This window comes from Carassius auratus, chromosome 2 (genome assembly GCF_003368295.1).
Source record: "Carassius auratus strain Wakin chromosome 2, ASM336829v1, whole genome shotgun sequence".
NCBI classification, from domain to species: domain Eukaryota; kingdom Metazoa; phylum Chordata; class Actinopteri; order Cypriniformes; family Cyprinidae; genus Carassius; species Carassius auratus.
This window is the reverse complement of record NC_039244.1, coordinates 17,165,134-17,186,417: the sequence shown is the minus strand read 5'-3', so window position 1 is coordinate 17,186,417 and position 21,284 is coordinate 17,165,134. Positions and strand designations below refer to the sequence as shown.

At 36.4% G+C, this 21,284-nt stretch overlaps 1 protein-coding gene across 1 annotated transcript; it reads right to left on the bottom strand.

The window, feature by feature from the left end:
* Positions 1-3,710: 3,710 nt before the first annotated feature.
* On the bottom strand, positions 3,711-20,994 carry LOC113118287 (progressive ankylosis protein homolog B-like). Its single transcript, XM_026287351.1, has 12 exons — positions 20,437-20,994; positions 14,876-15,092; positions 13,058-13,176; positions 12,077-12,160; positions 11,594-11,764; positions 11,292-11,426; positions 9,981-10,073; positions 8,471-8,566; positions 6,999-7,128; positions 6,179-6,302; positions 5,978-6,077; positions 3,711-4,727 (listed from the first exon to the last, which is right to left on the bottom strand). The coding sequence occupies exons 1-12, from the start codon at positions 20,530-20,532 to the stop codon at positions 4,587-4,589; spliced, it is 1,506 nt and encodes a 501-aa protein (XP_026143136.1). The 5' UTR covers positions 20,533-20,994; the 3' UTR covers positions 3,711-4,586.
* Between the last annotated feature and the right edge of the window lie 290 nt (positions 20,995-21,284).

Here is a 21,284-nt window from a genome sequence, read left to right as displayed (position 1 = left end):
TGTTTAAAATACTTTATATATTTTTTTAGATTTTTTGTTATTGATATAAGTATCTTCTGCTCAAAAAGGCTTAATGTATTTTAAAAAATATAGTAAAACAGTAATATTGTGAAGTATTACTACAATAAGGAAAACGTTCTATTTTATTTAGTTGACTTTTTTAAAATGTAATTTATTTCTGTAAAGGCAAAGCTGATTTTTCAGCATCTTTACTCCAGTCTTCAGCGTGGTCCTCCACAAATCATTCCAGTATGCTCAGTTTGATGCTTAAGATTGATTTCTTATTATCAAACAGTTGAACTGCTCTTTTTTAAAAAGTCAGAGAATACTTCAATGGCCGACAAGCTCAATATTGATGAAAAAAAAGAAAAGAGTAAAAATACACTGCATTACATTTCAAGTCCTCTAAAGCAATATTGAAAGGTTTATGTGATAACCTAAACTTTGTTTTTCATAAAAAACATTTGTGGTTACATTCCCTTTTTCCACTTGGGAATTCTATTATAAATAAATATTTTTGGTTTCCACAGAAAAATAAAAACCTTAAAGCTTAAAAAATAGAAGACCGGTGAGTAGGGAGGTTATTTTCTGTGTGGACTTAATACTTTTCAAGTTATGCTCAACATGACATAGTGATGTGAGATATATGGCTGAGCACAGATTCATCAGGCATGCACTCCTCGACCACAGGGGTCCTTCTGGGAACCAACAGGTCTACTTTACTACCAGACATTCAACTCAACTCATCTCATCCTCCCTTCATTTGCATAATGCCAAAGGCCCATGTTTAGCCATGAGAGAGGATCCTGGTTGTGGGAGAGTGCTGAGGGAAGTGGGGAGGGCTTGGCTTTCACATTGGGGTTACTATTAAAGGTTTTTTCTTTTCACACTTGTGCCAAGTGTGCACAAGGGAAAGGCTGACCCCATGGGAATGCACTGTACCATATACACTATTAATTAAGTGGTCATAACACAAGAAACAAAGTGCAAAAGCACTTGTCAATTTGAAGATTTTTTTTTTTTTTTAATTCTTTATAGGAAAATGAGACCAAGTCATAACATAAACTTTAAATGTGCATTCTAAAATGTAGTGAAAGGCTCAAAAGAACCAAAAGCTCCTTTAAAAAAAACTATACTTTTTATGAAAGAGCTTGCTGTGAAGCCCATGAACACATCCTGAACATCGGGAGCAGCTGTTCTTCGCAAGGTTTTGCAGAGCTTCAGTGATAAATTTAATGCGCTTGAGGTAGTGAATGTTCACTGCATACAGACCCATTAGGAGTCCAAATGCCTTGGGGAAATGGGAGATGTCCAAATGAGGGCAATGTGGGTTATTCCTTGGGAAGCACATCACATTGCTGCTCATCAGTTACAATCAGAATTCCCTCGTCAATTTCTTTCACAATATCTTCAATTTCACTGGATGGTTGGGAAAAAACAAAATATTGCATTACTTAATAACTTTATAACAACTGAACACAGATATGTACATACACTATTAAAGTTGTTTGTTTTGTTAAAAGGACATCTACCAATAAATGAAAATTGTCCTTCACCCACAAGTGGAAGAAATTTTGAAAAATGTTCGTAATCAAACATGAAAGTTAAAAGTAAATGGTGCTCCTCAACTGTTTTGGTTACGAACATTCAAAATAACTTCCTGTATTAAACTGTTAAAAGCCTGTACAAATTTATTTGTTTTGCTGAACACGAAGACTTTAAAATCCCAATGGCAAAATAAGTGGAACCTCCGGAACCAACTAGTCTTAAAAAGGGTAAAAATGTTGCATGTTATTTTCTTTACTGGTATTCTACATGATTTCTGCATGTCATAAAATGTGGCAAACCAATGAAACGTATGAATTTTTTTTTCCTTAATCCAGTTTTGCCTTGCAATTTCAGTCTAATCTGTCCCACCATTTTAATAATGATCTGAAAATATCCTGGTGTAAAGAGATATTCCTTTTAAATAATAATCTGTTGCACTGCATGTTCCAGAGTAAAGCATGACTCTTAAAGGGTTAATTAACCCAAAAATGCATGTTTTATTCACCCTCATGGCATCATTGGTGTGTATGACTTTCTTCTTTCAGAAGAATCCAATCGGATTATTTCACAAATTATCTTTGCTCTTCCAAGCTTTATAATAGCAGTAGGCAGGTGTTTTTTTCAACAGTCCAAAAGTAGTCAAACAGAGCGCATCCATCCATTATAAAAAGTGCCTCACATGGCTCCATGGGGTAAAAGACCTCAAGATTCAAGATATTATTTGTCACGTACAAGTTATATGACATACAAGAAGCAGTGAAATGTAGGTCTGGCATACTCTTAAAAAAAGATAAATAAATACAAAATGAAATACAAATAATGAAATATAAGAAAAAATAATAAGAAAAAAAAAGAAGAAAATTAAATTCAAATCCAGCAGTGAATCCATGTGTTTTTGTAAGAAAAATATCATATTTAAAACGTTACAAACAACTGGATCTACTGCACTTCATTGTGGGAGGAGACCAAGCATTTCTGTGCTCATCATATTCACACATCAGATTTTTGTCAATGTCTGCCAGGTAACAGGATCACATATAGCTCAATTTATTTTTTATTTATTTTTCATTGGCTCAAGTTAAAAAATATAGATGTGAATCATTACCCCATTTTCTCAGTGTGGCTGAAAATAGATTAAACTAGAACACTGAATCAAGTTAAACAGGGATAGTTCATGTAAACATGAAACTCTTTCACTGTTTATGCACCCTCGTCACTCTAAACCTGAATGACATTATGTCATTCAACTGTAAAACACATTATAATATATTTTCTAGATGTTTTAACTGTTTTTGATCATGCAATGAAAATCAGTGGGGTCCAAAATAACACTGGGCCCCTTTGACTTTCATTACAGGGACAAAAACACTGATACTTATTCAAAATATCTTGTTTCATGTATCACAGAAATAATCTATTTATTGCATTGGGTATTATGCGATATTATTAGTATTATTAATTAGCAAAAAAAAAAAAACTAGGAACTGTACTAAAATGCTCATAAATAATAATAAAAAGGTTCCTATTATGTTGAATAATGTTATTATTATTATCTTTGAGCTCACTGATCATGCACACAGAGCATGTGTGCCTCAATCCTGCACTGACCCTCAGCTGTTCGTGTACTAGGTCACTGTGTTCAGAAGTCACGGCAGTGTCAAAACTGCACGGTAGGGGGCATCGTGAAATCACTTTCACAAATTTTTTCATCAATCACATTGCAAATAATGTGCTTTCTAGAGTATTAGATATATAATTTTGTTTTCTGTGCAGCAGACTTCTCATCAACTGCAGTAAAAGTGACAAACACACCATTTACTCCATTTTAATAGAAGACAGAACATAAGAACCTCACCATAGACCACTTTAAACCACATTTTCACATTTAATGAGAGGACTGAAGACTTTCCTTTTGAAACTATAATCACCGTTTCTATCACGACTTTGCATTGTCCAGGAAATCTCAAATACAGAACAAGCTCAGCCAGACTTCACTATCATCTAAATGAAACAAACACTACATCCTCAGTAGCTGTGTATCAATGTCCCATGAAGAAACTTGAAAACAGTTAATTTGGGAGGGATCGTTAATCAGACTTTATAGTACTTTAATATTTTCTATCCCGAACATCCTGAGATACAAAATAGATGCCCCCCCCCCCCCCCCCCCCAAAAAATACTTCCAATAGACGTAATTATGAAAACACACAGTCCAATTCTTTCTTTTCCTACAATATACAGAGTTCACAACATCACCCATACAAAATGTATATTTTATACACCTACAACATATGATATGTATATTTAAAAAAATGTAGGTCCTCTAGATGACCCATAAACTTCAACCATTTGTCACTCTGAAAGTGCTGTTTTCTAAGATGTCCATCAAATTCATTCTCAATTCCAATAAAAATCTGTAATATATATTTATATCCTTTGTTGACATTTCCTGTAATGATAATAGCCACAAAAAAAACACATATTGAAACTGTGCAGTAACACAGGTCACCGCCTCTGGACCTCTTATCAAGTCTGTCCTTTCTGTTAAATATTAGAAGTAAAGAAGAAGAAGAAGAAGAAGAAGAAGAAACAGAAAATACATTCCAAGTGGATGATGTAACTGCATTTAGTATAGTCTTTCCTTTGAAGAATCATGAATTATAGGACGGCATACAGATCAGCATACAGAAAAAAATAAGATAAAAAGCAGTTAATGCACAACATTGCTTTGGTACAAATCGATATCTTCACTGTCCTGCATCAGAAAATAAAATCTCCCGACGGCAGCTGGAAGACGCATGTACGCATTTGTATGTCTGCGTGTGTACTGTAACATAGATATGCTGCAGCAGACGACTGTAGTCTTGACAACCGATATCTAAATCTCCCTCTGTGGTTATTTGAACTGTGTGCACACTGAAAAGGTGAGCTGGGCTCTCGCTTCGGCAGGAGGGGAAGGGTGACAGCGGGGGACAGTAAGCAATAAGAACACCGCCCTGATTCCCACAACACATCCTGCACAGCCTAGAATCCACTGCTCAGTCTTCCTCCAGCTCTTCCTCATCCTCTTCTCTAAACTCCACGATGTCGTCCACGCGGCCCCTGCCCCTGTACTCGTTCATGGGGGCAGAGTCCTCCCCGTCGATGGTCATGTCTTCATCGGAGTCTTTCTTTTTCTTCTGTGTGAGCAGAAAGAAAAATGCGAATTATCTTTCCAAAAGCATTGCGCTTCATTTATGAAATACGGACCAAACTAAATTATGTTTAAAACATTACTAAAAGCCTAGTAAGAATTAAGAATTATTAAGAAGAATTATTTACAAAGGTAATTTGTAGAAGGAAATTTAATTTACAAATCAAAAGTGGAGTTGTGAAATCATATGATTTAATGGGATTTTAGTTAAACTTAATAAAATAACTAATAAATGAATAGTGTAACGTACACTGTATTTTTTGTTTTTTTTTGTTTTTTTAAATAATTTCAATCTCAACAGGGTTGCATTTATTTGATAAAAAATACAAAAACTGTTATTTAAATTTAGTGTAACTGGTTTCTATTTTAATACAATGTATTCATGTGATGACAAATTATTAAGTGTCCACATGCTGATTTGGTGCTCAAGAAATATTTATCATCAGTATTAAAAACGGTTGTGCTCCTTAAAACTTTTGTGAAAAACATGAAACATTTTTTTAGGATTCTTTGACGAATAGAATCTTCAAAAGAACAGCATTTTATGAAATAGAAACGTTTTGAAACATCATCAATGTTGTGACTGTTGTGTATGATTAAATGAATCAATCTTTACTGAATAAAAGTCATACTTACCCCCAACTTTGAACAGTAGTGTATACACATGAAACCATTGATTTAACAGGCAGCTATTCTATTTAATTAATTAAAAATATGTGACAATCTTCATCCATAAAAATAAGGCAAATCTCAAACTGACATATACTGTATGAAAACAAATCCTTTCTGAGACACAGTTTAGCATTTTCTCAAATAAAGTCTACCTTCATGAAATAGTTGACCCTTGCCTTATATGTCAGTGTGCTTTATTGTGATAAATAATAAAGTTCACTCAACAGCTGTAGGAAAAATGTTAGGTTGGAAGACTAAATTATTGAACTTTGACGCCAGCACACAAACCACTGCTAGAGAAAACACACTTATGTAACTGGACTTTTGATTCAAGACTTTATGTTTATTGAAATAACTACCCTCAGTCTCCCGTATGTGTGTGTGCTTAAAATATGCTATACACTAATGAAATGAACGTTGAAATGTTTGCAGATTCATGTCTGTGGAGTTGCCACAGCAGTGCATTGATGCATTGTTAAAAGGTACACTTTAACTGCATTTACTAATCAAATAAAAAGCAGGTGTATCATTAGAAAAAACCTACAGGCTTCTGTGTTATTGTACCTGCTTTCGGTAGACATAGCATGCTGCGATTGCAACCATAGTAGACTCCCCAACGAAACCAGCCAGCAGGGATCCAACACCAAGTGTGGCTCCGTGTACTCTGCACAAATTGAAACGCAGAAAGCTTTTAAATACATTCTAACAGATTGTATTCTACAATTTGATGCACTGAAGTAAAACGGTCAAAAACAACAAACTTACCCCATGTAAGGCAGCACTACGAGACTGGTAATGAGGACAATGATGCGGAGGACAGAGCTGGGCGCCAGGACGAAGGTCTTCTTCAGGGTCATGAGCCAACCAGTCAGGTGAGCCCGAATCGTCACTGATGATAAAAAAAAAAAGTTTATGCAAAATTTCTCTCAAGCAATCATGTGAAAACATATTTTACATGCCAGTTGTTGCTATCAGTAAATCTAAATTGTGGTTCTTTCTCTCTCAGTTTCTGTAGTCCTGGAGGCATGACCACTCTTGACCTTTGACTTTTCAAAAGGCATTTTCAAAGAGCAACCGGTCCTCCTAAGTCCATCTGTCTATCTGATGATGCACAGCACATCAGACCCTGAATTTTTTCAGAATGTGCAGCTACAGAACTTTGAAAATGTGACATTCACAAAGTACACACTAAAGATTGGGGTCTGTGGAATTTGTCTATTTATTAAAGAAATTAATAGTTTTATTCTGCAAGGAGACATTAATTCGATCAAAAGTAACAGTAGACATTTCAAATGTTACTAAAAAAAAAATAAAAAAAAATAAACAGTTTCCATAAAAACATTTAACAGCACAACTTATAATATAGGAAATGAATAGTAAGAAATTAATAATACCTAATAAGAAGAAGACTCTTGAGCAGCAAATCATTATATTATAATGATTTCTGAAAGATCACATGACAGTGAAGATTAAGAGTGTTGTAGGCTTACTGGTTAAAACTGTACTTTCTATGTACTTTCTACAGGATGTTAAAAGAATAATGTAGAATGCTTGTTTTTATGGAAATTGACTTAAAGTGCAATACCTGGAATGGGAAAGAAGGAGAAAATTCGTAAAGGGGTGACACACAGCTCAGCAAAGGCATGATCTACTCCAATGATGTCCACCAGGATCTTCTCGGAAATGTGTGGTGCCCAGAACACCACAAAACAGAGCTGCACAGAGAAAAACACACTAACCTGAATGGAGCTATCCAGACATGACATAGGAAGTAAGTGAAAACTCAAATTAGGAAAATGTATACAAAAAAAAAAAAAAAAGATAAAGGTTATTCTGGTTATTTCTGTGAAATGGCACTGTTTTTTCTGGTTATCTAGGGGGAATGTAATATAGTATGCATGTTGATTTTAGATCCAGCACACATAAGCAAGTATATTATACTTACCCTCATTACACAGCTATCAAAACACTATCATTTACACTCATAACTGTTTATATCTACAGTGTCTGGCTGGAGAAAAGCCTTTGAAATGCAACTAAGAGCCCTGGAATTGGAAGTGTGTGCACAGACAGACATGACCAGACAAGTTGGGACAAGGAAAACTCAAATCATTCAATAACATAGACCAACCATCAATGACACTTTATTTACAAAAAAAAGTCCTAAGGGGACATGCAACTTAAAGAAAAAAAAAAAATTCACGCCTTGATGCCTTTGAATGATTAATTTAAAAAACGACGAAACCCTAGTATTTATCCATAGCAATGCATTCATGAAACATTTCACTTAAGAGGAGAAAATCAGGGCACAACTATATAGCGATTAGATACGAGATTAAACAGAAGCCGTGCTGTATGAGTGACACAGACTTGTGCAATCATGATTCTCCCTCCATATAAATGTCAGAGAGGTGAAATGATGGTGTAAAAATGATAGCTGCAGTTGAATACTATGAAGGCTTTAATCTAGGTCAGGAAGGGAAGATCTGACCCTGTTACAGAGGCAGAGAGCATCAATTAATCATTTAGACTGACTCTAAAAGCACTCACAATATCAAGTCACTCTGTCCTAATGCACTCCTTATGGCTTTACAACTACGTGTTTAGTAGCTGAATAAGAGCATATGGATTTTGTTAACTGCATTTTTTATATTCAGGGGACTATACAATTTAATTATAAGGAAATGTGTACTGATTAGTGTGATGTATACAGATTAGGCTAGTGTGGGAGAGAAGCTGTAAATGGCAATGAAGCAACAGAACTCATACTACTCATATTCATACTGTATAGAACATAGTTTGTCAATGGTCACAAATGAAGTTTCAAATCAAATGTAGTACAGCAAGCTCTATCTACCACACTTTCATTTTCCTTCTTTCCATGTATGGGCTGCTATGACTGACAGTTAGAAATATCTTCTTTCTGATTAGCTAAACAAAGAATGTGACTCCCACAGCACCTTTAACCTGCTAAACTTCAGTAACCGCTGTTACTAAAATATGAAACAAGTGTTATTAAAGCCAGACGGAGAGAGAAGAGACGGTGGATGAACTTACTGTTATGGAAAGAGCCAAACAAACAAAAGTGAAGCGCTTGATGTGGGACTTTGTCACCACCGTCCCGCTGCTGGCTAACTTGTTGCTTGGGTTATTCTGGAAAATAAGAACAAAGACAAACAGATGTCGCAGATGTCAAGAAAGCCGTTCATTTCTTTGTCAGAAAAATGTACAATGTAAGAGGGGTGTTTTGAGCATTTAGAAAGATATAAAGAAATGCATGTTTTTATTAAGCAGGGATGCATTCAATTGATCAAAAGTGACAGTAAAGAAATTTATATTATGTTACAAAATTAGCATATTAGAATGATTTCTGAAGGATCATGTGACACTGGTGTAATGACTGCAAATGAATAAAAATTCAGCTTTGCCATCACAGCAATAAATTACATTTTAAAATATATTAAAATAGAAAACAGTATATTTTAATGGAGTGTCTATTTACATTAAGTGCCAGTAGCCTGCCTACTGTAGTTGGAACTATTGTTTCTGATAGTATTCAATATACAGTATAGATTTAGTATCAGAAAAATGTGTCCCATTCACTGAGACACTATTTGACAAAGCAAGGAGAACTCTATAAATTAAATGCTGTCATTTTGCATCATTTACAATGCACAATAATGCATAATATGAGTATGTAATTCAATGGAATAGTAGCCTATGTAATTAAAATAATTAATAAAATGTCTTAATAAATAAGACCATTTTTGTGCCGTGGGTAATAGGAGGAATTTCTGCCTGCGGGAACCGCTACAAAGATATTTAAAACCTGTGGTAACCAATGGAAATGATATTTGCACTTAGTGTAAACAGAATCTAATTACTATTTACACTTAGTGTAAATATCATTTATCGCTAAGAAAATAAGTTATTTGCACTTAGTGTACATCAAATATAATTGCTATTTATACTTAGTGCAAATAGCCACTGCCTAATTTTAAATTACAATAATATTTCACAATCTTACAGTTTGATTAAATAAATGCAGCCTTGGTGAGCATAGGACACTTCATTCAAAAATATTACAGACCCCAAACATTTGAACGGCAGTGTAGATCATTTTTATTCATAGTTAGCCAGACACCTGTGGCCAGAGAATGATCCCTCACTTCCCGATGACTTCCTAATCGTGGATCCTTCTGATCCTTTTTCTCAGGGCAAACAACCATAAATAACACCACAATACTGTGCCTCTTTTTTAATTACAGTCTCTGGGACTCCAGCTGCAGCTCTGTCTCCATGAACCCGCTCTGTTTACCCCAAAAATAATTGCTTTGTCATGAAGTACAACAAGATAATAGACATGCTGCAGCATTAGTACACAAAAAAAGGCAGAAGACATAAACTAATTTTGTCATCCCTTAGGGGTATGAGACAAAGTTAGAAGACAATGCTGTCATTTTAACTCAAGTAAATACGTGAAGGATGATTAGTATTAAACATTCAGAGAACTGTATGATTAAGGATTAAAAACATTGTTAGTTAGAGGGAAAACAACAACATTTACCTTGTCAAAAGCAGGGTAAACAGCTCTGAGTTCAGTGAGCCATCCATATGGCATATGACCCACTGGATATGTTGCTGTGAGAACTGCGACAGCCTGGAAAACAATGGTGAGATGATGGTAACATTAAACACTCACAATTTCATCTGTTTATAATGAATGCTTCTATTGTAGAGGAGCTGAGTGACGTAACATATGTGACCCTGGACCACAAAACCAGTCTTCAGTCACTGGGGTATATTTTTAGCAACAGCCAAAAAAACATGGTATGGGTCAAAATTATCCATTTTTCTTTTATGCCAAAAATCATTAGGATAATATGTAAAGATCATGTTCCATGAAGATATTTTTTAAATTTCCTGCCGTAAATACTGTATATCAAAATGTAATTTTTGATTAGAAATATGTATTGCTAAGAATCTTTGGACAACTTCAAAGGTGATTTTCTCAATATTTTGATTTTTTTTATTTCAAAATTGAATTGACACTTAAGACTGGTTTTGTGGCCCAGGGTCACATATTTCTGACATCTTGGCACCAAGCAACTAATCTGACAATAAAGCTCGTTTCGTCATTATAGATATTGTTTAAACCTAGTTTAAAGAGTATATTACAGTAGGTATGAGGCGAAAAACAATTGTCCTTCAGTGGTGAAGTTGGCCTATAAAGCACTGGATGCAGATGAGTTGCAGTTATGCCACATTAACAACTATGCTAAAATTAGTTTTATTCAGTGTTATTTTAGAATTAATTATATATTATTATAGTATTTATCAATACTTTTTTAATTAGCTTTTATTTTGTTTTCATTTATATCTATTTAAACATTTCTAATTAGCTTCAATTATTTTACTTCAGTGTTATTTTAGTAATTTTAGTACTTTATCTTAAATTAATTTTAGTTCAGATAGTTGCCAAGGCAACATTTCAACATTTTAAGTTTAAGTCTAATATCATCTTTCATCTAATATTTATAATTCACTTTATTTCAGGATTATTAAATTACTGAAGACTATTTTTAATAGTTTTAGTTTATAATATTTATTTTATTCACTGGATGCATAATTAAATATTGACACTATATATGCATTTACCATTCCTGTAGTCCCAACTAAAATAATAAATGTCACAATTCTTATTCAAGTGCTGCTCTGTTTTCATCTGATTGCACTTCAAATAAAATAAAAACTGGTTTCCCCAACCATCTCAGTATATTTTCATAGCAAAAGAAGCAGAATTTCACTGTGAATGAATTGCTAAATTTAATCTAAATACTGTAAAGGCATGCGTGTTCTTGCCATGGGACACACTAACCTCTGTGGCAGCTATGCTTCCTTTCAGATCCCGAGACACAAACAGGTTGACGATGGGTCTGCTAATCCTCTGCGTAGCCAGGATGAGAGCCAACGGCCACCAAAAGCTTAGCATCTTTTTAATAGTGGCATCACCCTATTACACAGAATGAGGCTCAGTACATAGCACAGTTTTAGGATTCTCACAGGTTTGATGGGGCAGAGCAAGAAATAATTGGTACAGAATCTGACCAAGGTAGTTGTGAAACTGAACTGAGAAGGTCACATAGGTTGAATTGGTGTAAAGAGAGTCACTGGACATACCCCAACCTCAGGTCCACTGGAGACTGGGATGTTATCATGAACTTTCCTGTAGTAACCCAAACCAACAACAGTGAAGCGTACCAAGGCACCCATATACAGAGAAAGGATTGGGATCAACAAGGGCTCCACGCACTCCATGTGACTGTGAAGCAAAATAGCAACAAACACGATCTAGAGAGAGAGAGAGAGAGAGAGAGAGAGAGAGAGAAGCACAACTGTGTAACCTGATTACAATGACAGTGATAAATATAGCCGTTCTCGTGGCACATACAGACTCTACTATTAATTCAGACCCAAATACATCATTAATAAAAACTAAATACACCATTACTATGACATCCACAGAAACATAACCAATTACGTTCACTTCAATTATCCTTCATACACTATATTCACATTTTCATAAACATACCAATAATGAAATGATTTTAAGAAGACATAAATCAAGCAATGAAATGCTGATTTGATGAATTCGACACATACCTGTGCAACGACATCAGAAATAGACGCACATCCCACCAGGAAACTGTGCTTGTGCTTCAGAAGGATTCCAGCATGAGTCCAGGCCTGAAACCACAGACATGAGCTAACTGTCACATGCACAATACAATATGCTAATCCAGGCCAAGCACTCCTTAATGGATAGAAAGAAAGAGAGGGACCCCGTTACATATTATATTAAATTGTGGGTGCATTTTAGTCCTAAAGTCCCATTTTTGTTAATATATAATACACTGACTGTAACCTTGCAAAGCCATTAATGCATTATTCATGATTTTTATATTACAGTATACACTACTGTTCAAAAGTCTTAAGAAAAAAAAACATCAATATTGTGATTTTTTTCTTCCTTTTTTAATTAAATGTATTCCTGTGACTGAAAAGCTGAATCTTCAGCATCTCCAGTCTTTAAGCGTCACATGATCCTTCAGAAATCATTCTAATAGGTTGCACATAATGATGCTAGTTCTAAACAAGCGGCTTAATCTTTTATACATTTATATGAAAAAGAAATCAATCACTTTTGAAGTGACTTTGAAAAAAAGTTGTAGAATTTTAGCTTCTTATGTTTAGTTTTTTTACAATTAATATTAAATTAAAAAAGAGAGTTTAAAGCAATAATTGGCAACCCCCCTGCAATGCCACATTTCATCCCCTAGGGGTCATGGACCCCCGTTAACTGGGTACACTCTCTTGATACTTAACACTTTGAACAAAACACTGCTGCAGCTTAACCTCCGTTGAGAGGCACAGGATGTTCGCGTGAGCTGTTATTCATCCAAAGGAGCTTGATGATTTCTAGATCTGAACAGGCTCTGATGCATGGCCTTATCACGCTGGCTTATACACACATACTCTATGCCATCTGTGCCGGGCAGACAAGCCAGATCTGGCGGTCAGAGCAAGAACACATTATGATACTACAGCAAAATATCCAGGGTTGAGACGTCACGATACACTCACCACGGCGTCAAGTAAAGGAAAAGCAGCCAGATAGAGAAACGCCTTCCGGGTCTTACTCCCCACAGACTCATCCACGTGATGCAGTTTGTTAATGATGTAATAGCCCAGATTTGTGTAGGCTAAACAAGGAAAAATGAGAACAAGATGAATATGTATTATAATAAATAATTATATAACATGATGCCATATAACATTCAATAATATACTATAATATACTACACTATACTATACTATACTATACTATACTATAATGCTGGACTAGGCTTCAGCATTCCCACAACATAACATAGAATAACCTGTTTGGAGAATGGATAGATAGTAAATGTAATGTAATATAAAAGAAAGAAATTATGGCTTTGCTGTTAAAACTTGAAGAAATAAAATGCCTAGGATACAGATGTTCTAATATAATATAACAAAATATACAATATTATATATAACATTCTTGACTCTTTTGCTGCTAAACTTGGTACAAATAACATGCAAGGAACTAGAAGTTGTCTTGTTTCTCATTTCTCCTGTTTCTTTCCACTTTTCCCAGGAATGTGTGCAGTGACGTGATCCACAGATGGATGACAGCACTCTACCAAACTCTCTGACTGCACAGACAGCCATAATATGTCTGAGACCACACTCAAGATGATGGGGAGTCTCCATGTTATGCTAACAGAACATAAGTCCTTCATTTAATAGCACATCATTACATGTGGCAGACAGGAGGTGGTTAGTGATTAAAAATTCCTGCCTTTTTCCAGGAAGGTGGTGATTTCTATTCTATATCCCTCAGGGTTACCGTGGTTACATTCCTTCTCCATGCACTCACAGCAGTAACCATATGGGCACTGCTGAGCGGCTGAAAATGGCTCTGATTTCTAGGTTTGTATGTAAATAGCTATTTGACTAAATGCAAATGTATCTGGGGTATAGAAGCTGATATTTCTCAGGGTAAATTTGCTTTAATGTTTATATAATGTTCATATTAATTTCTGGATTATATTGTATAAATAGACTGTTTCAAGATGAGTGAACCATTTTCAACCAAATCCCACAAACGTAAGTATTTGTAATTTGGTAAATATGGGTGGCAGAACGTATTTCCTGCCGAGTAGGAGTGCAGTATTTTGCACAATTTGTTTCATCACAATTTTGAATCATAGAGGGCGAATGAAAACCTGAAAAAAAAATGGTGATCTACCTCTGTGAGCTTAAATATAGTTTGTTTGAGAGACGCCTCTCCATTCACAGAATACACAGAACAGGCATGTGGATGGGAATGTGCTTGGAATATAATGTTCCTTTGTGTAATGAGTTTTTTTTTTCAGAGAACAGTTACATCTGCAGTGGTGAGTGGGGTCTGAGTGATTTAGTCCACTTGAGCTAAAAGGAGGTCCTTCTCCAGTCAAAACATTGCTCACTTAGCCTACCATTGGGATGCGTTTGTTTAGAAAAGTGCAAAGTGATGCGCTATCCCCTATACATTTAATACAACCTAGACATGCAAGACCAGAAGTGAAATGATGTGACATTCAGCCAAGTATGGTGACCCATACTCAGAATTTGTGTTCTGCATTTAACCCATCCAAAGTGCACACACACACAGCAGTAAACATACACACACAAACCGTGAACACACACCCAGAGCAGTGGGCAGCCATTTATGCTGCAGCACTCAGGGAGCAATCAGTGCCTTGCTCAAATCGTGGTATTGTCGGCCCGAGACTCGAACCCACAACCCTAGGGTTAGGAGTCAAACTCTCAAACCACTAGGCCATGACTTCCCAAAAGCGGAGTGAGGAAATGATACATTGATATACTGACCAATAAGAGTGTGGAAAATAATAGCCACGGTTCCAGCGGCGACCATACAGAGGACTGCCTTGGCTCTGTCCCGTTTGCTGTTGACAAACACCAGCCCTACGTTCTTGAAATCGCTCATAGGGCCTGTGAAGAACTTCATGAGGGAATAGGCCAGACCATAACTGGCCAGCATTTCCACGGCATCCTCTTTGACTGCCGCAATACCCCTGTTCAGAGCCTATAGAGAGTGACAGAAATTATACAAATTCATCAGAAATTCCATTTTTTCAGCATCACAGAAGACAGATTAGTAGAGTGAGTGATTACAAAAAAAACAAAAACAGATAATCTAGATTTACATTTATCTTAAAACATTTATTTTCTGATGTTGAGGGATGAAATGAAACTCCTCATGGGATTCCTCTTTTCAAAGAAGGTTTTACACCCATAATATACAACAGAACCTCTGTATCAGTTGACTAAATGCCTTTCATGGCTTGTCCAGAACTCAGGACCAGTTTGCTTTACTGGAGAAGTTCATGTTTCATAGGGCCACTGACCCAGAACTGTCTCTTTACAGAGTTTCTGTCTTTTAAAGCCAAATTATGTGTGAAAATACAAACTTCACAGTTTCACAATGCACAGTGTGTCAGATGTCTAAATGATATTAAGCAAGAGTGAAATGCAGAAAGAGGAAGACTTGTTATAAAATTACATTCATTCATGGACCTTTCTCGAGAGAAACACAATAAACAATATACCTCGTAATCTTGAATAATCTCAATGATGACCAACTGTATTATGAACAATTTTACAGCTTTATTGTCACATGCCAGAATATATCCCCATCAACACATGATAAGATGATATGGAAATGTGTCAGATGTCAAACCTGTTGGAAAATGGTGAGATGTTCTAATAACCGTTAATAACCTTTTCTGACCTGTCCTAGACTAACCTGGTGGCACCACTCTGTAATATTTGCAGTTTCAAGAGAACTTTGCTTATGTTTAAATCTTAAGATTTCATTTGGATGATACTACAGTAGATAGTCAGTCGCAGAATTAGGAAGCAGCAAGACCTGTACAATAACAGATAACGTCAAAAGGATGTGTGAATGTACAGTTCTTCTCCTTATCTTCTGCAACCGTCTTACTCTGACTTTTGTCTGTCACTTCATCTCCAACGGCTAAGAACAATGTGCAGAGAGATAATGATATTTCGTTACTGTGGGCAGATGGGCTCTTAGGGTAGCTGCTCACATTGTTTCCCTCCCATTAGTGATTCTGAAAAACTAATTTGTATTTATCAAAAATTGAATGGTAATATTTTATTCCAGTTTTCCAAAAATCAAACAGTGTTCAGTGTAGTGGCTTGAGGCCATCAAATCCAATACATTTTTTTTTATATTCTTATATTCTACTCTATATTTACCAAAAAAAAAAAAAACACACACACAATTGTGCGTTTACATGCATGTTCTTAATCCGATTATGCTTAAGCTGAAAACGAACTTGGTCACGTAAACCCGGTAACTCATTTTCTTAAGGTCATAAATGGCGTAAGCATAGACCGGTCACAACAGGTAGTTTTTTGCCTCTTTCTCTGATTTCGCACGGCATGTATAGCTATACAATAACCTGCTTTCTGTCGGCTTAAAGAAGTGCGCATGTGTGATACGTGACAGGAACGCATAGTTATTGCAGATTTAAGCACATCTAGACTGAGCAAATGTCTTGGCTTTTCATGACTCTGAAAATTATTAAAATGTGTTCGCATCTTGTGTAGCAGAAGCAGAAGTGGTTCAGTGACAATGCATTTATTTATGTAACTGCATGAGAGGGATAAAATACGAGCTGTAAATTTCCCGACATGTTGCAAGTTGACATGTTGCAAGCTTAATTTAACATCACAACTGACAAATGTATTAAATACTCTTGAGTCCGATACGCAAATGCTTATATTTTGACGTCACTACAGGAAAATAACCTGATTTATTAATTAAGTCATGTGAACGCAGCTTACTTGCATTGTCAGGTTACTGATGTGCATGTAAACAGGGAAAACATGTTATTTTAATAAGCTGATATTTGTGAGTTATCACCTTACTGGTGTGCATGTAAACGTGCTCTTGTGAAAACTGAGGGATTGCATCAGCACACTACATTTCCTCCACAGCGGTCAATTGCAACAGTTGAATCTAATATTTTTAGATTTAAGATCAACTGATAATGCATTATACAACCCAACCCTCTACATTGCGAAATATTTTTTACTCTGGGCAAATAAATGATGTATAATATGGTTAGCCATTGGCTAGTAAATTCTTAGATTTTAATTGCCAGTGTGTGAGTTAGAGGCTATTATAAGTTTCGTACATATATATTTCACTCGCCGAACACTGACCGAGTGCTTCAGAGTTTCACTCTCCATCAAGCGATCTGTATTTTTTCAGTTCATCTCAATGGATGTGCAGCGCACCTGTGTTTGATGCACCGTAAACTCTAGAGTGAAGGCACACAGCTTTTTGTTGAGAGCACTGTTTTCACCGAGCAGCAACCTCCCACTCTCTCTCATGAAGCCAACAAGGAAGTGAAAGAAAACCTGCAATTCATTGACTGGCCGCTTGAGGCTGGCTGCAAAAGAGAGTCAATCCCATAGACACCCTATGTTGAAATGCCCAACTTTACATCAGAAAAAAAGATGTTCACAGTCTGGTGCTAGGGCTGTGCAAAAAATCGAATGCGATTTTCATGTCCAATCGCGCTTCCAGGAGGTTCCCCGATAAAAATTGCTTCCCGGGGTTACAATATAAGTTCTTTAGCAGAGTTGCCTTGGTAAAATTCGCATTTAGGGGCTAAATATCACGTTATTTGTATTGGGGTCGCTTTGACCCGCAGACATGAAAAACAACCACAGACTTGGCAACACTGGTTGGCATTTACTTCACTGAGCTGTAATTCACTGACAATCTACACAAAATCGATGTTAAAATCGCAGGCGATACTTTGTCGATTTTGAAAACGATTTTGTGTAGATTGTCGGTAGACTACGGCTCTGTGTAGTAACTGCCGCTCCACCTGAACCAGTGTTGCCAAGTCTGTGATTGTTCTTCATGTCCGCGGTTTGAAGCAACCTCAATACAAATAACGTGATATTTAGCCCCTAAATGTGAATTTTACCAAGGCAACCCTGCTAAAAAAACTTATACTGTAACACCGGGAAAGCAATTTTTATCGGGGAGCCTCCTGGAAGCGCGATTTGACTAGTTTTGGACTATTTTTAACAAGCAACTGGGCAGGATTTGTTGTGAAAACCTGGCAACCCTGATCTGAACGCATGTGCTGGAGATGTACTTCTAATTACAGGAGCGTCTTTACTGATGAGATGTGCAAGAAAATCGCATTCGATTTTTTGCACAGCCCTACCTGGTGCAAATAATTTGTTAGGTCTATATAGCTAATATTATATATAGCTATATTTTGCTCTTCATGATAACTGTGAAGGGGGTGAATTTTATTTATCTCATCAGTTTAAATTATATTAAGCCTTAAAGTTCTGCATAATTAAGGGCGTGGTCACTTGAATGACAGGTGGATTGCCGCTGCTGTCACCGCTGTCGTGCTAGGTGGGCGTGACTTCAGCAACCAGCTCCTGCCTTTTTGCCCATTTTCGATTGTTGGGAGAGTCACGCGGTGACGTGCTGCCAAGATGGCGACGGCCTGCTCGGCACACTTTGAGCTTCAAAAACACTCTTTAGGAGTCTACGTGTGACGTCACGGACACTACGTCCATGTTTTTATGCAGTCTATGGTTTTCACACATACAAAGAGAAAGAGCCTTTCATACAATGCTGAATCGACGCGTTTTATATAAACCATTCTTTGTTAAATTTTTTTCCTGTCAAAATAACAGAGTTCATTTAGAATTATTCAGCTTTAAAAACAAGCAGAAGATCTCTCAATTTCTCTGGTAGTGGGTGGGGTTAATGCGCAAATGGCAGTCCCATTGTCTGGTGCTCATCTATTAACGACCCTGTTTTGATTTTAGCAAATCAGTTCGAGGGAACGCTGACAACGTGTTTAATATTCATGAAACCAGCAGCACATCAACCGTAGTGTGGTGTATATTGTTAGTACCGTAAAAGAACTAGTAGGCTTAGTTTTATCTTTTAGTAATAATTACTATTATCTATTTCTATTATTATTTTTTTTTTTTTTAAAGAAACCCTGAATGGCCAACAATATCACCACCAGTCCTATGTTTAGTTAAAATGACGAATAAGCATTAATACATGGTTTCCAAGTTTCTATATATATAAATGTGTGTTTGTGAGTGTGTGTAAAATATTATCAGTATGGCGACTAAACAAAAAAAAATTACTAGCCAATGGTGATTATATTGCCAAGTTGTGTGTAAAGGGTTGCAATCATTACTTTTTTAATTATTTTAATTAATTATGGGTAACACTTTAGAATAAGGTTCCATTAGTTAATGTTAGTTAACTACTTTCATTAACACGAACTAAGCAAGAACAATCCTTCTACAGCATTTATAAGTCTTAGTTCATGTTAATTTCACCATTTACTAATGCATTATTTAAATCAAAAGTTGTGCTTGTTAACATTAGTTAATGCACTGTGAATTACCATGAACTAACAATGAATAACTGTATTTTCATTAACTAACATTAACGAAGATGAATAAATACAGTAATAAATGTATTATTCATTGTTTGTTCATGTTAATTAATACATTAACTAACATTAATTAATGGAACCTTATTCTAAAGTGTTACCCAATTATGCAATTAAGCTACACATTTCTTGATGGAGAATAAATTACTTCATTATGAAAGTTCAATAATTATCCAAATATATTATTACAAATTTTATTAATTTATTTATAAACCTAATATTGAGGAACCAATTAGGCTGAAAAGGGTGAATATCTGAAAAACACTGGTCAAACCGATTGTCAGTCTTTCTCGATCTATTAATTGTTTCAGTAAAAATGACAGGGACACTAATCTCATAATATTAAGAAAGACTTTTCAATATGGCCAATGAAGAAACATAAGAGCATCAAAATGAGATTTGAATTACATGAATTAAACATTTAATCAGCTAAGGGTTTAAGATTTTTATAGCCGTCTCACTTTAGACATGTAAATACTGTTAGAAAAACTAAACATTCCTTAATGGTTGACAAAAACAAGTTAGTTCACGCTGAGGTGACAACAAAATCAGCCCATCCAAAAGTGCATTGTTCAGTGGGACACACGTCATTGGATGCGCTGTATGGCCAGCTGTTGACGAACACAGCTGACCGGCTCCTGTTGTTTGTGATGATGCTTGTTTACGAAGGGCCACCGTTTCAAAGTTTCCTTAGGGAATAAAACCACAGGGTCGACCTAACCTATAAATTACGTTCATATCATATTACATATTCCGAGGCGACTGATAAACAGAGCTTTAATAATCTGATGGATGCCCATTGCTGCAGAGTCTAGCTCCAAGGATACACAACCAATCTTACGTCATGCAGCCTTGTATTTTGATGCACAATTCATTCACACTTGCCTGTTCGCCGAGGTCGATGGCTATGTTGGTTATGGCCAGCGGCACCAGGAATCGGATAAGAGTCCAGTAATGCGTGAGTACCGGGAATTCCACCATGTTCGCCGGGAGGAGAGCAGCAGCACTGCCAACAACAGCGGCTCGGATCTGGAAGGATGCGAGGCCGGTCACAGCCCGTCGAGCTCTGAGTGTTTTCTAGCAGAAATCCGACGAGATCAGGTCCGTCCCTGCCCTCCTACACAACAACAGCATCATAAACAATGATCTGGTGCATGGGAAAATAGGAGGGTCGCCAGAAATTTCTGCTGACGGCTTCTCCATTGTTCACCCGTCAGTGGAGAGGAAAAATAAATGCATATAATCGGCCGCGGAGATTAAGTGCGACACGAGTATAAAGCCGTATGCATGGAGTCGATTGGCCAGCCGCAATTCTGCTGTAGATGGCCACTCGGTTAACTGTACTTAAATCATCATCCTTCCCTTAACAACACGTGGGGGACGGTCGGCGCATAAAAGCCACTCCTCTTCTGAACGTCAGCTGGTGCGTGCAGAAAAACACAGGAACGCACGGCTGAACCACACAGAGATGATGCCTAAAATAGAGTTCAGGTTCAGAGAAGAGCTTGCCAGGTAGGTCAGAGCACGGGACAGGGGGATCAAATGGCCGTCTTCGTCATTATATCTTTCCTGCATGTAGGCATATAAGTTCATCTGGCATGAAGTGTTAATACAATAAATAACACATTAGAATGAGAATTAAAAGTCAAGATAACATTTAAATGACTCGGAGGAATCTCAGTGAAGACCGAACGTCTTATTTTGTTTCGGCCAGCAGGTGGGGCTGCAGAGCG

What these genes read in the sequence shown, in the direction of transcription:
- LOC113118287 (XM_026287351.1), bottom strand. Translation starts at nt 20,532, where the DNA reads ATGGTGGAATTCCCGGTACTCACGCATTACTGGACTCTTATCCGATTC. An exon ending in CCATCGACCTCGGCGAACAG is followed by an intron (nt 15,093 to 20,436) that starts GCAAGTGTGAAT and finishes CACTCTCTATAG; the next exon opens with GCTCTGAACAGGGGTATTGC. An exon ending in TTTCTGATGTCGTTGCACAG is followed by an intron (nt 11,765 to 12,076) that starts GTATGTGTCGAA and finishes CTCTCTCTCTAG; the next exon opens with ATCGTGTTTGTTGCTATTTT.